The following is an 18,654-nucleotide window of genomic DNA, read 5'->3' on the forward strand; positions in this document are numbered from 1 at the left end:
ATTAGAATTATTGTTTCTGTTTTATGTTTCTATCAGTCGTTGACATTCATTTTGTGCCCTCAAGTCCATGGTCTTCTTTAGTTAGTAAGTGACACTGTTCATATGAAAAACGATCACTGTTCATAATAATATGGCAGTTATTGTATCAAGTGAAAGAATAAAAATGTTTTCTTACCCAGTCTGTTGTCCAGTGCTCCAAAGTCCAACGAGTACTTGACAACATGATAGTTGTTCCACACGTACAGCAGATTGTCCCTGGGATTATAATCCACAGCAGCAATGTACTGGTATGAATTGGGGAAAGGTATGTCTAGAAAGCCATCTTTACTGAGCTCGGTGTTATAGATGTAATCAATCTTGTTCCCTGTTGCTTCGTTGTCATCATCCTCATAGACTGACTTCACTACGTAGAGGATCCCACAGATCATGAAAGCGTTGGAGGCCGAACGCTTATCGTAAGCCGTGTCCCAGGTCCCTTCGACTCGCAGCGTGTAGGGATTTAGCTGGCTGATGACAATCCGTCCATTGTTTTGTTCAGTGGCATAAATCACCCAAAGTCCATTCTCATCCACAGCCAAGTCAATGTCTGACTTTCCTCCCCACCGGTAGGGAGAGGTATCGTGGTAGTTGGCGTTGGCAATGATAGCCTCACCGCTCTTGATGCGAGTTCGCAGGTCAAACTTGACAATGTTGCGTGTGCGCTCCTTGTTGAAGAACAGCGCCCCGTCGTATACCACAAAGCCTGTGCCGTCGACACGATGTGGCAGCTTGTAGGTGGTTGTTGGCCTTCCAGCAATGAAGTCTTCTTTAGAGGAGTATTCAGTCAGGGTGTCCGTACGGTAGGGCGTCCAGGGCATGTAGTAGATCTTATCAGAAGCCTGGAGAGGATCCTTGCACCAGGCTCCGGACTGGTGGTCTGACTCAAACAGGTGCTCGCTCTGGTATACCCTGCGCAGAAGCCCTGGGCACAGGAATACTGAGGAGCCAAAAATGGGGAAAGACAATCACAGAGTTACATTGCCAGGGATTAGTTCAATTGAAACACATGAAAGACAGAGACAGGAAATATTCTAACATATAGCTATGGTGTCAACAGATGCTCCTGCCTGAGATGTAGATATATCTATATGTTCGCCAGATTAACCTGTCTGCATCTTTAATCAATGCTCTCCTTGTTCTATGTAGGTGAGAGGCCATGTCATTATAAGATGTTGAGTTATGCATTTTCTTGGCTAACCTGCTTAGCCAAGAAAGGTTGCCAGGGACAACTTTGTCCCTGGCATGCCTGCTGTGTTCCTTGGGTTTTGTAATGGTGCTTGTACAATAATTTACTTTTGTGAACAACGCTAAAAACTGCTAGAAAGCTTGGAACCGTTTTTGAAAATACCTTTTGATAAATCAGGGAAAGTATTATCTAACAGTACACAATAAGAGGGATTTCTTAACTTGTCTTAACATTTTGTGGAGTAAAATTTTTCCAAGATTATTTCTAGTTCAGGTTGTTTCCCTGACCTTGAAAAAATTATTGACATAATTGCTAAATAAATTTGACTTGTTTGCAGAGAAGGGGATAATAAACTTAGTTAAGGTTATGTTTCCTGACTTCATGAGCACAGAGAAGTCAGAGACACTGATAAAACTAACAGCATGGACCATTACTCGCCTACACACAACCACAGAATTTGTTTTCTTCCCCTTTGTCTTCATGCAACAACTTTTCGACACAAGGAAATATAAAAAAAGTGGAAGTGGTAATGGCTTCATTTAATTTTCTGCTTTCTTGTTAGTTTGAGTTTGAAAAAAAAAAAGCATTAAGCAAACACACATATCCCAAATTTTGATGAATGGCTCTGTGGCAATTATTGGCCAAGGCAGGCTCTTTGAGAGAATGAAAACAAATCAAAAGAAAAATAAATAAATAAATTACTGTGACATCATTTCCATAATGACTGCTTTTCCATTATTTCATCTGAATGACGTTTTTAATCGGAGTTATGATTTACAGTCTGCCATCCACACACTAAACTAATCATATGTAAACTGGTAGGGCTCAGGTCTAATCAAGCGAAGCCAAAAGGCTATGCAACTAAATGGTACTTTTCAATAGAAAGTATCATTTGTGAGAAAAAAAAAAAAAGCCAATTTCAGTTAGCTATTGATTACTGTGGACTGTGGCAATAATGATTTTCTCTTTTCTAAAAGGTGACATCTGAATTCTCAGTTACAATGCCTGCAAAGTCACAGTAAATTACCCTTTCAAATGTAGATTTATAAATACAATATTCAACACAAGAAAGATAGCAAAATGAAATTATGATTGGGCCCAGAGTGTGTGCGAGCAGGCTGAAATGGCTGATTTGAGTAAAAATGGGGCAGCAGCCTGACAGAGCGCTGACAGCTTCGAGCTCCCGCAAGCTGCCCGCTCTGAAGGGGGAGAAAGAGACGGGGAAGACAGAGGCCTCCCCCCCCTCTTATGTAATCTCCCAAGATTAAACATGTTGTCTACCTGCAGGGTGAAAAACACGCCGAGATGCGTCCCGGTGACACAGAGCCTCAGCACACATCTCAACGTTTGCACCGCTAAATGCTGAGGGAGCAGTTTTCTCTGCTTGGGAGAGGTAAAATAATAATAAAAAAAAACTCAAGACGTGCTAGGTTATGAGGTCAGAGTCTGCATGCTTTGTTCTGACAGCACTCTGGGCTCAACGTGGGTTGTGAAGAAAGGTGCTTTTTAATGATGTGACAGGAGAAATGGAGGCTTGCACACGAAAGATATTAGAAGAGCAAAACAGATGCAGCTTTCATGTTTTTTTTTCTTGTTTTACCTAGCAACTTATATTTGTCATTATTTTTTTTGTCAACATAAAAAAAAAAGATATTTACGTTAGCCTGAAAATTCCCTGTCCAGCCATTAAAGTCTGATTTCACTCTCATCTCCAGCTTCAATCTTTCAGTTTCATTTCAGAAGCTTTAGAATATATAGTCCAGCTTCATACACTGCTGATAATGTAAGATTGCAACTGCAATAATCTATCTCCTGTATTGACAGGCAAGTCCCTGAAGGTTATAGCCATCATCACGTTAGGGCTATCTGAAATATGCTGACAGCCCATCGGACAAGCTATTGATCATTCCGTATAGCTTTCTGCTTTAATAGTATGCAGCTGATAAAGCAGAGCTGGAATAATTTTCCGTTATTGCAGGGAATAAAAACATGTCGGTGTTATGGGATTTCCACTGGGAGCTGGCTTGTAACATCATTTTTCACATGAAGGGACTATCATATACTGTATGTGAATCAACTATTTCATATGCAGTTGTTAAAAATTACAACAACAATTACAAGACTTTGGGGGACAATTTCTAACTTTTACATCAAACAATACTTTTCCACTCTTGAATTAAAGTTCTGGTCAGGCGAACAATAATGAGGAGAATTGTGGTCATATTAGTTTGGGAATTTTAGAGATTTGTTTGAACAGCTTTTCAAGTCTGTGATGATTATGCAGTTTCAATATTTATATTTTAAAAAAAAGAACAAGAATTGGGTACACATTCTTGTTGATACACTCATGATCAATACTAAAGCTAAAAAACAAAAATAAACTCCTACACCCCAATTAAAATTTGGTTAAATGTAACTTAGCAAGTTGCATTTTAACCACAGGTATAATTAATCAACACGCTGCTTTTCTTGCTGGATGTTTGCTCACTCATTTTTATATATAATATATATATATATATATATATATATATTTAGAATTGGTGAATCTCTTTCAAATAGGTTGATTTTTGTGGCAATAATCTAAGACCCACAGATTTTCACTGCAGTTTGTCTAATGGTGTTTTCATATGCTTAATGGTGCCAGCTTTATCCATTCCAAAGTTTTTAAGTGTATCTGTATTTGGTATTGTACATTAACATGGACTTAGAAGGAGAACAGCAAATTAAACAGACAAATTTGATACCCCATGCACACTGAAATGTTCAACTTTTTACATGAATATGACAAAAGTCTCTTCAGGAAATATTTTAGAATCAGATGAGGAAAAATATTAAGCTATTTAACCACAATAATAAGAAGCATGTAAGAAGGATTTAAGATGAGGCTTTTAGACCAGAGAACACAGTACCAAGTGCTAAGCATGGGAGTGGCTGCAGCATGCTCAGGAATCTGATTCACTGTCAAATGGTACTTGTTTATTGTACAACTTGAATAGAATAATAAAAATAGAGAACTAAATCCACACTATTCAATCGTAAGCAATCAGGTGTTCCAATTGGACAACAATCCCAAATACAAAGAATAAAACTTCATTTTAAATCAAGAGCTAGACAAGTGAAACATTGGACAAAATTAGGTGTCTCAAGAGGATAAAAAGACAAAATATAAAACCAAAAACAGTGTTGGAATCAATAAAGTCGGCTATCATTAATCCTCTGGATGGCTCTGACTTATCTAGAACTATTCTTAAAAGTGCACAAACACCAAACATTTGTTAAAAACTACAATAAACCTTTGGTTTTTGGCTCTCCTTCCTAGGGAACATTCAACCAAATATTAGTGGAAGTCACATTCATGTTGAATGCAGTTAACCTTCTGTCCAGAAGTGTACATATGTAACCTGACTGACCAAGAGCGATACAAAATATGTCAGAAACCATCTGCAGCGACCCATCACCAGAACATGCAACAGCACAGAATGGAAAAGCAGGTGAACAAAAACCAAACAAACAAAAAGAACAAAAGTTGTTGGCATTTAGTTACCTTTTTGTTCCACTTCTATTTTTAGGCATGAAGGGGGAGAAAGAAAGAGAAAAATAGAGAACAGATTAATTACTGTAGGAACTGTCAAATAAAAGAACAAGAGAAGAACTGGGTTAGTGGAAAAAAAAACAGTAAATATTTGATTATAAGATTCCAGAGGAGATACAAAATATGAAACCAGAGAAGAAGCTTGCTGAAAAGGAGGCAAGATCAAATGAAAAACAATAGTTAAACTTTGAATCCCCTGGAATATTAAAGAGTTTCAAATGAAATTAAGGAATGCTTCTGTAATGTAATAAAACCAAACGGCAATGGTCTAAAGTTTTGATTTTAAAGAATAAACTCCTCCAAGTCATCTGCTTAAATCTCAGTTAAACATAACGCAGGAAAAAAACAAACATCAAATACATCCACCCCTGCTTAAACTAAAAAATCAGCTTAAAATAAAAAGTTCTCACTGAGACATGATGACCTCCAAAATGCCATATTATTGTCTAGAAATGAAGGTTTTGTGCAATTTTCTCTAATTTGAATTAAAGGACAGTGATTTAGTTAATCAGAGTTTATCAATTGCTAGAAAAGGTCTAAAAATTCACTTAAGAGCAAAACTTATTGTCAAATGATCTTCTTTTCTACATTTACATTGAGTAGTACAACTGGACTGCTAACCAGCCCATAATAACAATTTCCATCAATTTTATGGTCATTTGTTTCACATTGAAACATAAATCTTGCTTTAAATGTGGTCAAATTGCAAACTCTAAAAACAAATTTGTTTAGGGGATTAGAAATGTCACTAATTAAATGAAAATGACAGTTTATCATTAAATTAACTGTCTAACTCACTGTTTGGAATTATATATGCATTTATTCTAAACAAGACAATATTTCATATCCTTAAATTCATATACCCCAGTGAAGATGCCCTTATTCAGATCTATGAGGTGTTGGTTTTATGTAGAAATTGTTCGTCTCATAAACAAAGCAAGTAGAGGAATATCTACGTTCAAAAGACAATAGATAGCTCATTTCATTTACTACAATTAATGACTACAAATAGGCCCAATGCAGGCCTAATTCAGACTGAGCTTCAGAGGCTCACTTTAAAAACCTTTTTTGCTACATACATAAAAAAAGCAAGCCCTTCAGAGGAAGTCTCTGTCTTTAGCCAATTAGCAAACATTTTTTGCTCATCAGAAGTTGTCAAAATAATTCTTGACCCAAATACAGCACCCTCAAAACCTAGTGGTGCCGCGGCAAATCAATAATCTCACACCAGAACATTTGTTGCACTCCTCTGTAAATGATCTTTGGAGATTTGCTTCTTTTTTATTTACTTCCCTTACCATCCTCTTTAGCATGTGTGGTCTGTCCAGTCTCGTTGATCGCAGTTCCAGATGTTTCAAGCTTCTAACTTTAACAATAGATATGCAGGTAGGTACTTTCTCGTACCCATCTGATTTTCTTGAACATGTCTTCTAATTTCAAGAGTGGCGAAAACAACTTCACCTTTGTGTCACTTAACTTGTTTACCCGAGGGAAACAGAAAAACATGATTAATATCTAGACATTCCAGTAAACACTGCTCAGATTTAGGAAATAAAAAAATGCTTCATTACTTTTGTTTGTCAGGACTTACCAGGGTCACATTAATTATTGCAAGGGTGATTCTATAAAAATACAATAATTTCCCAGAAATATTTTCACCACTGAAAGAAATCTAGTCAAATTAAGGGATGGATTTTAAATTTTTTTCAGTGCAAAGTTATGTTAAAGCAATAAACCATTTGTTCATATTAAGAGTTTTTACACATTTTGTAATATTCTACAACCAGATGTAGAGTTCCAAATCAAACATGTGCAAACCGAATGACAGAGAAGAATAAATATTAAACAGGGCAAAACCATCAGTCTGGTGCCTCTATGCATGCTTCATCACACATTCATCAGCAAAAAGCTTCAAGGGAATATAAAATCCATGGACTTATCAAGGCAGTCTGTAGAGTCGAACTTATGTTCCAAGCATAGAGAAAAGCACATTCATGAAGAGCTTAACCTTGATGTGGGTTACCGTACAGAAAGTGTCTTACAAAAGCGTGCATAGAGCAAATTTTTCATATTTCATTACATTGCAACTACTAACTTCATAGTTAACTCAAGTACAATACTGGAAGAAAATCTGTCAGATGCTGCTAAAAGTAAAGAAAAACAAACAAAAAAAACCCGTTGGGGCAGAACTTCTTCTTTCAATGGTACAACAAACATACAGCCGTAGATATAATAGAATGGGTAATATCAAAACATTAAAACATGTACTTGTGTCACAATGGGGAATGGCAAGATTAGTCTTTGTGAACATTTGAAAATGGATGTTTCATTAACTTTTAATGACCTTTGGTTATTTTTGGAAAGAAAAATTGACAAAAACTTCAGCCTTTAGATCTGCAAACCTTGTAGAGACATATTTCAGAAATTGCATCTTGCAACTGTTGCAACTTGAAGAACCACCTGTGACCAGAATGGAGATGCATGGCACATATTTCACATTTCTATTTGCAAACTATTTTGAAAACCATGCATCATAGAATGGTAATGGATGCTATTGACACTTTTGCAATGACCCCCAAAACACCTCTTGATAAAGCTGGTACAACCTCGGCTTGTTTAATATATACATCTCTCAAGAAATGGAAACAATCTTGTAACAACAAAGAGCCTGATCTCTGTCACTTAGACAAGCTCCTTAAGTCAGCCAAAGCATTTTGGCTATCTCTCCCATTTAAAGGTTCAGGTTAGCATCCAGCCAGCATACCGGCTTCAGCCCCTTTCCCTCCAGTAATCCAGCATCTAATAAGATAGGATTAACCTCTGGTACCAGAGCTTACAGGAGTGCTCTCCTCCAGAGAGTGCAAGAAAGTGAGGTACGGAGGTCAGCAGCTAGGTGAAGGGAGGGTGAAGTTTAAAAGATGGGAAAGTTATTAGATGAGAACTATATTATTGCGAGGCAGAGGGCCAATGAGATGAAGAGAATCAGGCAGACGAGTGGAAAAAAGAGGGAGAAATAATGGGGAGAACCTCTCAACAAGTTGTCTGTTTGTCAGATCATAAAGCCCTACAATGGTACAGCGAGACACCTCATTAACAGCGAACACTCGAGCAGTAGCTTAGGCGCAATAAGTTCACGGCTAGCACGAGCAACAGTTGCTTAGAGCTACACACAATTCACTAAACATGGAGCTGCATATGGACCCCATGCATCAAATCAAAGCAAACAGCCTAAACGTGCCCTGATCGACGCCTCCTCGGGGCAGCCGCCACATAGCAAAGACCACGGGGGAGGCCTGTGTTTCTGATTGAGCGATCGCTAACACTGGCGAGGAGAGAGCAGGGGTAATGATCTATAAAAAAAGGCATTAGTGGTGGGGATGTGAGAAGCCAGTATACGATGCAATCACCAGGGGAGATGGTGTGAGAAAGGGAGTAAAGGATGTGGATGAAATCCCCAACAAGGAAACACAGAGCTCCCTGGGCTTTGGTCCAGTAACATTGGCTCTTCCCATGACCGGAAGATGCCGAGGTGGGTTGCTGTAAGGCCAGCCGTTTGTACATTCAGAGTAATTTGTTCATGTCATGTCCGATCATGTTTCTCCTCAGGCGGAGATATAACTGAGATGTTTGGCTCTTGGGTGTCCACGTTTTGCTCAAGCTGGAGACACAAGAGGAGTGGTGGAGAGAAGAAAAAAAAAAAGAGAGGCAGAATTGATTTATTTGAAAAGCTTTTTTTACTCCACCCTACCACCTCTATTGTGACCCTAATACGATTTTGGTCACGGCTGTCACTGAGTCACTGAAAGGCACTTAGCTCCCTCATCTCTTCTGCCCCCCAAATACTCCTTGTCTATTTTTTGTGCCCTGTCTCGGATATGAAAGACACTCAAAAAAATACTAATATTTCTAATAAAAGAGACCACGTCAGATATATTCCTGCATCAGTAAAAAAAAAAAAAAAAAAAATTGTCATCATTTCACCAAAACAAGTCCTTGAGAACTAGCTAAAGAAGTTGCAACAAACAATTCTTTATCTACTTTCACACTCATACATTTGATAAAATGTTACAAATATTTCATTTCAGCATTTTGAAAACCCTTTGGCAGATGCAAAAAGCTTCAGTTTAATTTTGGGAAGCAAAAAAATACTTGAAAATGATGAAGACACATCTGTGTAATGATAACAGTTTGAGACCAAGGTTAATCACTCACCGGTCCATCATTACTCATAATTACATTTAAAACACTTAATAGCATTAGGGGAAAATTAGCTGAATAGAATATTGTGCGTACTCAAGTGGTCCTTATGTAAATTCAATCTGGTCAGGTTTGGGTTTCGAGCAGCTACAGGTTTTACTTGAGCTCGCCTTTTTACAATTGATTGCAAACTGCTTTTGCGGTGAGAAGGCCAGGTGGTACTGCTTCAATCCAGAAAATGGCTACATTTTTGCTTGAGAGGAAAGATAACCAGCAATGATTATTATCTATATAAAGCCAAAAGCAACAGGAATGAGACTTGACAATATTTCAGCTTAAGATTGGCCAAGAATGACTAACAACATCTTGTTAAAACTGGTGCAAATAGCAAACAAGAAAGGATGCCCAGTCCAACCTGTTTTGTCTAATGAAGATCCCAAGTTTGGTTTTGCAGTGGACAAAATAGATTTTGAAGATGCAAATTAATTTCTTAGAGCAGCTGCGATTAAAAATACTATTTAAAAGCAATTTCTAAAGTGTTTGAAGCAGCTCCCGAGTTCATGCATGACATTTCTCACTGCAGGCGGATTTTCGAAATCTGCCCAAATAAAATACCAGTTTGTGACTGCATATACAATATCCACTAACCATTTGCTTTATGAGGTATGCTTGTTCAATTAATTGTTAACACAAAGAGCAAATCGGTACATCACAGAACAGCAAAAACTCAATAAATTTCAACCTCTAAAAACTATTGAACAGTTCTAACCAAGCCTCAGAATGAGGTAGAAAGAGAATTAGAGTGACTATGAAAATGACATGGTTGCTGGTGTCCGATTGACTGATCTGAGTATGAAAACTGATGACCCATTGAGATTTTCACATACGAGAGTCTCTCTGAAGTGTCGATGAAATAAAAAGTCCTTAACTGCCTTTTAAAAGTGTCCATCAAAACTCTATAGAAAAAGAAGGGTATAGCAGCACTAGGTCACCCAGGTTGGAAAATCATTATCTGGTTCAATGAGTATCATTTACAGCTACAGGGTGTTCAGATATTAAAGTCATAACTATTCAAAAAAGCCTGGGCTGTATTGTACAAGTGGTTGAGGCATCTGGTGGTGACGTGATGGTATGGGGAATTTTTTTTTGTCAATACACTGGCCCTTTACTACCAACTGAGTATCTTACAGGCAACAGAGTCTACCTAAGCATTGTTGCTGACCATGCCCATCTCTTGGACCAGTCCACTCATCTTCTAATGGCTACTTCCTTCAGGATAATGCACCACTTATAACAAAGCAGATGATCTAAAACCAATCTATGCAACAAAGACTTCAGGCTGTTCTGCTGAAAAAAATAACAGTCCAAGCAGGATGCATTTCATAAAATGAATTTTCCAACCTTAAAAACTTGTTGCTCCTTTCACAAATTTTTTGTATCTTTTAAGAGACATGCGTCTAAATCCTTCAAGGGATAATTTTGGGATCAACTGTAGAAAGGCAAACAAAGCTAAAAACATTGCTCCTTTGCCTCCCATAATTTCAGAGCCATTTCTCTAACGGGGTAACGCCACACTTCAGTTTTTGTGCGATCTGCTTCCAACTAAATATCCTCCAATGCCGCCGATGTGCGCCGACCTCGTCATATGCGTGGCAGCTGTATGGATTTTCATTTGAATAATTAATGCTTCTCAATTTCACACTAATGGTTGAGAGGTATCAGAATGGTATCATTAGGCACTAATAGAGATTCATGGCAAAATGGAGGCAATATTTTCTGCAGCACCCTCCCCTCAGACTCCCCAGCCCTTCCTTCTGTCTCAAAAAATGAGCTGAAGAGTGAACCCCCCACCCCCTCCTCCTCCTTAACTCCATCCCATCAGCTTTTTAATTAATGACACAGATTACAGGGCTTTGAATAGCATGTGCCTAAGGATGGGGGAGGACACAGCGCGCCCCCCATCTCTCTTCTTCTGTATTCCCACTCATTTTACCCCCACCCCTATCATCTCCCTCGGTCGGCACTCGTGTCTCCCAAACCATCATTACAGGTTCCATTTCTAAACATCCCTCTTTTCTTTTCAACCACTTGTCTGATCTCTTTGTGCTACCTTCAAACACTTATTCAATCTCCTTCCCCTAGCATCTATTTTCTGTCTCTGTCGCTTTGCTGGTCCCCCCCCCCATGCGGGGGAAAGAACCATGCTATTTTATAACCTTGACGATTCAGGTTGCCGCCAGTGTGCAAGCATCTCCTCATCCTGTGAGATTGCATGTTTGAGTTTGTCTTGCTTTGAAGGACGGCTGCAGGAAATAGATGCTAACCATGCCACATAGGGGCTGACCAGTAGAGAGTGAGATGACATGTGGAATCCAAGAGCAACACAATTAATGATGCTTTAGTGGAACATGGCAGAAGCCAGAGCAATAATAACTTAACTGGAGCACCTAAAATATGGCTCAATTTGTAAAGACCTTGAAACCAGGAAGAGATTCATGGAAAAAAATGCAAAAATTGCTCAAAGACCTTGTTAGAAACAGCTTTAGGATATTTTATTAGACTGACACTAAGGTGTGCAAAATTGTGAATTGGAAAAAAACAGATACACGGTTTTCTATTTTGTTTTTTTTCAATAAGAGTCAAAAAAGTACATTGTGCAATTGCATTCACTGACTTAACTCAAATGTCATAAAACCACCTTTCACTTCTTTACAACTCATTTACAGCTGGACATCCAGATACTGAAACTTTCACCCATTCTCCTCACCAAGAAACTCAAGCTTAATTAGATTGGACAGAGAGCCTGCAAACAGCTATTGTAAGGTTTCTGCCACCAACTCTCAATAATGGGACTTTGACTAAACCAAACTAACAAGTGTACATGCTTTTCCTCTAAATTACAGGTTTCCCATTCCAGTTTTTAAGAACCAGTGTCCTGTATGTTTAAGGTGTTTCAGAACTTGATGACGTGCATTGGAAGAAATTCAGACATTATTTCACATCTAAAACATGCAGGACACTGCTTCTCTGGTTGAATGTGTATCTGAAAGGTGAACAATCTCCACAGCCTGAAGTCCTCTAGCAACAGTTTTTTTTTTTTACCAAGGTCCTCTTTACTAAGTCTACAATAATGTTATTCTTGTCACCCTGTCTGTTTAGGTGGACAAACATATTTTAGATGATGTATTGAACAGCTATTTGTTACATGATCAAACCTTGATAGATTGTTTTACAAACTAACTCATTTAAACTTGTCTACAATCTGTTGTGATCCTTGGACCTAAAGAGGAACGATCTAGAGTCAATGCACAGCTTCAGTTATTACAACTAAAACTAGAGATCAGGCCCGAAACCTGGGAGTAGTGATGGACTCTGACCTGAACCTCCAGAGCCACATAAAGACAGTCACAAAGTCGGCCTTCTATCACCTGAAGAACATTTCCAGAATTAAAGGACTAATGTCTCAGCCAGATCTAGAGAAACTCATCCACGCGTTCATCTTCAGTCGTACTGATTATTGCAACAGCGTCTTCACAGGTCTGTCCAACAAATCAATCAAACAGCTGCAGCTGATCTAGAATGCTGCTGCTCGCGTTCTCACTAAAACCAGGAAGATAGAGCACATAACACCAGTTTTAAAGTCCCTCCACTGGCTCCCTGTAGCTCAAAGAATAGACTTTAAAATACTGTTAGTTTATAAATCACTGAACGGCTCAGCACCACAATACATTAAAGATCTGCTGTTGTTGTATCAACCTTCCAGACCTCTCAGGTCTTCCGGTTCTGGCCTGCTCTGCATCCCCAGAACCAGAACCAAACGAGGAGAAGCAGCTTTCAGCATCTATGCACCAAAAATTTGGAACAAACTTCCAGAAAACTGTAAAACAGCTGAAACACTGACTTCTTTTAAATCTCAACTAAAAACCCACCTGTTTAGAATTGTATTTGAAATGTAATCAATTACAAATTTATGGATGGAACTTGACTTAATGCTTTGTTTTGATTATTGATTCTATATTGCATTGTGATTCTGTGTTTGTAATGATGTAAAGCACTTTGAAATGTCTTGCTGCTGAAATGTGCTATACAAATAAAATTTGATTGATTGATTGATCGATCGATTGGTCTTCTTGGTGCTGTTTATTCACTAATGCTCCCAGCAAAATCTTTGAGTCCCTCAGAGAACAGTTGAAGATAAACTGATTAAATTACACATGCTTTGATGAACTTGTTGTGCTGGATTTTATTTAAGGGTATCAATATAAAACAAACTACTCTTCCTCTTTTGTTAAAAAAAAAGTATCAATACAAATATTTAAAAATAGATATACATTTTCTTTTTTTTATTTTTAAAATAGTTTTATTTAGAGCAAAATGGAACCAAAATAAAATTCCTTGTTGGTGTGCACAAATGTAGTGAATACAGGTACATTTTGATCTGTCACACACAATCTCAACAAAATAGTCAAATGTTATAAGCGTAAAATGGTCAGGGTATGACTACTTTTTAAAGTCAGTATATGCTTGCAGTATGGCAAAAGTGAAATTAAAACAATAAAATAAAAAAAGACAAGAGAATAGCAAATGAGCTATGATTCACAGGGTGATCATTAAAAGAAAACCCCTGAGGATACTAGTCTCTAATTAGTGCTGTATTCTCGACACTTGGCACTTTCAGAGGCAGTTTCCTGAGTGTGTTTGTAGCCCGTGGAGAAAAACACGAAGAAAAAACGCTTTCCTCACATTGTATTATATCACATTATTTATAGACATTTCTACAGCTTGTACGCCATTTGCTCAGATTTTTTTGCAAGAAAAAAAAGAGAGTGTAATCTGTATTTATGTTATTAGCAAATAGTCAAGCAGCTGCTAGAAAATCAAGACCTGATAGATTACAGCCGCTTATTTAGCTATTAGTGGGGGGAGAACAGTTTCTCTGTGTCCAGATTCACCCCTTTATCACAGCTATTTATCCACATTGGTAATCACTGCTTAACCATGCAATTGTGCTGCTTCTCAACAATGTTTTTTTTTTTTTTTTTTTTCCTGCGAGAGGCCTGTAAATCCCACCTTGTACTAACTGCAACTGCACTTTTAGTAATCTCCTTGCATAAAAGTGATTTTCCTCATTCTTAGATGAAACCAAAAGTGACATTTCTATTTATTCAGTTAGTTGGTTATATGATTGCCATGATATCTATCTATTCCTGTATTAATGTATTTTCTTATGTATTAACCATATGAGTTAAGATATTTGTCTGTTGATTTATTTAACTGCTTATTTGTTTTTTGTAAGTAAGTTATTTAGTTATATGTCTATTTATTCCTCCATCTATCCCTTTACTTACCCACAAATCAAGGTTTCTCATCAATTAGTTTTTATTTGTTTAGTTATTTTATTTAGTATTCATAGTTTTTTGTCTATTAACCTTACTAATTAGCTGAATGAAATTTAATTTGTTTTAACCAACTACATACTGGTTCACAATTCTGTTGACCTAACCAAACCAAGCATTTATCAAACTGTCTTTAATATTTTAAGCTTTTCTTTTCTTTTGCATTCAACTTATTGTCTTTTATTGTGAAAAAACAGCAGTAGACACATTTCTAAAAGACTAAAAGACAAGTTTATTGTTAACATTCATGATGCTATTTCTTTGCTAGCTGGCGCTGTAAGGTATTGCTACCCTAATTTTTGAAGTATTTCTACCTGTAATTTATACGTTACTCTGGTACTAGCCGAGAGAGGTATTGACATGTTTTTAAAGCTAACGACCAACACCATGGCTAGCATCAAGCACCTAGTGACCAAATTGTGCACATAGTCAGCTCAGCACAGAAACAGCTGGCTGTTATGTTCACAACATTGCCTAAAGTAAGGAATATGCTAAGCTGACGACTTAATGTACCATTCTTAATGCTACATTTCAATCAAAGGTCTTGTTTTACACCTAAAAGAAGAATTGGCAAAGAAAGCAATTTGGAGGAGAAAATTGGCTTTAGAAACTCTTTTCAGCACTTCTACATGTTTTACTTGACGACAGGTCAGTTTGACTGGATTAACTGTCACTTTAGGAGGTCGTACTTTTTAGTTATGAGACGTTCTGGGCAGGTAAAAGGTGTTGCTGTTTGCTTGGTAGTTATGAGAGCAGCCTGTGGTACATGTTGCAAGGAAAGTGCTGTGAGCAAACTGGACAAATAAGGCCTATGCAGACATTTATAAGAATAGAGATAAAGTGAGAACACTTTTTGAAGGTTTTCTTTTTGTTTTAGAAGACATTGTTTCATATGGCGATCATAAGTTTGATCTGTCAATTCATACGAATAACCTGATTGTTACATGTTCTGCTGCCCCTGTAGAATAAATGCAGCACTGCAAGTGATCAATATGTTTATTCCCTAAAATTAATCAATACAAATAATGTCCATGGTTATTTGAAAAAAATGTCACCTTAACTGACCCTAACCCTAACCCTACTCTGGGTCTAGTATATCGCCCTTACAGCCAGTTATTTTTTTACCCTAAAGTGTCAGGCTCTTAGTTTGCTTGTGCGCTTTGCGTTTTGATAGTTTGACTAAAAGTCAAATGATTTATCACAAATTGTAGACATCTCTTGTTTTTAACACAATACCATGGCTATTTTTTAGAATCTTAGTAACTGGTAAAAAAAGAAATCATGCAGAAAGTTATTTTACAAGGGCTTCTTGACACAATAAATGTTAAAATTGTGGAGCGTCACATAGCCCAGTGATTAGAGCAGGCGCTCCATATACAGAGGCCACAGGTCATCTAGAGTGCTGTTTTTGGTTCATTTACCGCATGTCTATCCTCTTTTCTCTCTGCCTCATTCCTGTTGAATTACTGTTAAATAAAATCCATAGCGCTGAAAGATTCTATAAAAAAAAAAAAAAAAAAAACCTTAAAATGTACAGCACTAAATCACTAGAATTTATGTCTAATATTTGCCTTCCAAGCTGGATTTTTTGGTAAAACCAATGCTATTTTAGTTTAGTTTTCTTATTCACCAGACCTGGCAGACTTCTCTCTTTTGAAAAACCTGCAGATCTCTAAAGTAAACAGGAGCATGCAAGAGGGCTGTGTCACTTTTATTTGTCCCAGCACATTTGCACTATGTCACATATATTCTGACATTTCAGAATGCAGAAAGCATCTATTAAAATATAAGCCCCAAGTTTTCAGGTCATTGGCTGGTAAACATAACCGCAGGTCACTGAGAGGCAGACAGAAGCAGAACATCAAAGACTGGATATTGAAACATAATGAATCAAAAATTACTTGATAATCATTGGGAGGTTGTCTGTATCAAGGTAACAAGGTTTTAAAGATTTTTTTTAAATTTCAAATAGTCTTTTCATCTTCATCACAGCTCTCCTACTGTAAAAAGTAAAGGAGTTAAAGGAGGTTTCTGCCACTGTAGGGAGATTAGTGTGTGACAGAGCTCCCTCAAATATTGGTGGGCTGGCTGAAAAAAGGCTATTAAGCTCGTCTGGAATTAAAATGAGAAACTTTTCCTCTAAAACTTAAAGGAGAGCCACTAAACGCTCTTGCAAATTAGAATTTAGAACTACGGTTGGCAAGCTTCGTTAAGCATGTCTGTTAAGCAGCTGATTAATGGTTGGTTACTAGAGGAGATAGCTATTTAACTATCAACTATTTAACCAGCTAATTTCACCATTCTTGTACAACTCATTAAATAGCAGTACAAAGAAAAGGACATTTTACAGAAGAATGGGAACTTAAAACTACAAATAAATGTAGTAGTTTTTAGTTGATTTTGGTTCTTGATTGTGGAATTGTTGTTTATTGAAGAATATATTTTTTGCCAAACACTGTGCATTATAATCAGAGAGAAAAAAATGGAATAACCCTTTAATTGCCCCTAACAAGGGGGGATTTAGAATAGCAGTAAACAGATAACAATATTACATCTTATAGTATTATATACTAATCCTGGAGAATCCCATCAGGAGCTTCTGGAATTAGGAACCCACTGATTATTGTAGTGTATCACTCAGACACTGGAAATAATGGAAGGGTAGGTTTTTATTCTATAAAAGGTAGTTTTTCTTTGTGTGTAAGAGCAACTGTATTTATTCCTGGGAAAAAAATCACAATGGTGATAATAGGAGAATGCATCAGACTGATTTAACGGGTGATTGTACTTTATGATCAGATGTCAGCATACGGAGTTGTAATAAAATTTAAAACAATGGCTTGTGTGGATGAATTATTTATTTACCTTGTGCAATCTGTGAAACATTTACTGGCTGTTTTATGGTTTTACATAACCTTTTTCTCAAGCCGACTTTCAATCAAGTTGGTGATAATGACAGCAACAACCATGATGATGATTGCTCCCCTTTGGCAAAAACAATCATTCAGTTCTTCTCCAAGCATCTTTCAAACAGCATGATAGTGTGACTGCAACATATACGTTACAGTCATGCAAGAAATCTGAACCCTCATTAAATATTCTGTTCTAGGAAATTTTTAACAGCCAACCATATAAATCTGTTAAGTTCAATGTACCTCTGAAAAAAAGCGATTTAATTTCACCTGACTGAATACAATAAGGATTGTTTTACTCAAAAACCTCCAGAACTTTCTCTAGCACCAGTCTTTAAAATCACCAACAATCTCACTTTCAGTTTTGAAAGGTCCTAGAGGTTTCTGGAACACACCCTGTTTAAAATGACCTCATAGCATCTCAACAAGATCAACATCTAGGATTTGACTAGGCCCAGACTCATAGTTCTTTATTCTCAACAAGACCTTGGGGGATTAACTGGTATATTTTGACTGCTCTGTGTATCTCACTATGAAGTTTACTCATTTCAGCAATCAAGAACACACCAAATAAAACAAGGTAAGTACTGTCATTCTCATTCTACGCTCTTAATTCGATATGCCTTTGTGTAATTGTTGCAATTTTTAGGGGGCATCCAACTACTACCTAAACATGCTCAACCTTCCAGGGTTGAAAGGGGGCCTGGTGCTTTTTTCCACTGGTCATTGTCAAGAGGCACAGTGACGCCTGGACAGGTCGCCAGTCCATTGCTGGGCACCAGAGAGACAGACGGGACAAACAACTATACACACACAGAGGTAAGGACAATTTTAGAGATACCAGGGAGAACATGAAACTCCAGACAGAAAAACCACAGGTAGAGATTTGAACCCAGGACCTCTTCATGCAAGGCAACAGTGCTCTCAGCTGTGTCTTTGTGTAGCCTTGGAAGTTTTGCCTACAGATATTTTCTTCAGTTTTTGTTATTCATTTATTATACACAAATTTTTTCAGAATTGTTGAAGTGTATATAAAACATGTCCACATATGTAAAAAAAACAAACAAAAAAACAAAAAAGAAAACAGCCTTGGACCTTGGGTGTTCTATTTTTCCACATGATTGTATCTTGTTACACTACATTTAAAAATAATAGCACATATCAGAAAGTTAAGATTTTACAGAGTCATCGCCACAAGTTCAGGCCACGGCACCACTGTTCATCTGTGTGACAGGAAGTCACAGTCATCAAAGCATGCTGTGTGGGCTGGGGAGTGGTCAGCTGTCACTGAGTGATGAGGTGGCATTAGCAGCCCCGCTTCAAACATGGGAG

General features: G+C 37.4%; 1 protein-coding gene across 13 annotated transcripts in view; it reads right to left on the reverse strand.

Annotated features, from left to right (window-relative positions):
• Window positions 1–18,654, reverse strand: part of LOC114157487 (adhesion G protein-coupled receptor L3) — a 290,896-nt gene that overhangs the window by 103,620 nt on the left and 168,622 nt on the right. For 9 of the 13 annotated variants that reach the window (XM_028038491.1, XM_028038494.1, XM_028038492.1 and 6 more), the window contains exons 6-7: window positions 4,770–4,784; window positions 176–976 (exon numbers count right to left, since the gene is read on the reverse strand). In XM_028038491.1, coding sequence (XP_027894292.1) covers window positions 176–976; window positions 4,770–4,784 — 816 coding nt within the window. The remainder of the gene's footprint in view (window positions 1–175; window positions 977–4,769; window positions 4,785–18,654) is intronic. The other 4 variants (XM_028038500.1, XM_028038499.1, XM_028038498.1 and 1 more) reach the window with 1 other exon arrangement.

The sequence above is a fragment of the Xiphophorus couchianus genome, chromosome 14 (genome assembly GCF_001444195.1).
Source record: "Xiphophorus couchianus chromosome 14, X_couchianus-1.0, whole genome shotgun sequence".
Classification (NCBI taxonomy): domain Eukaryota; kingdom Metazoa; phylum Chordata; class Actinopteri; order Cyprinodontiformes; family Poeciliidae; genus Xiphophorus; species Xiphophorus couchianus.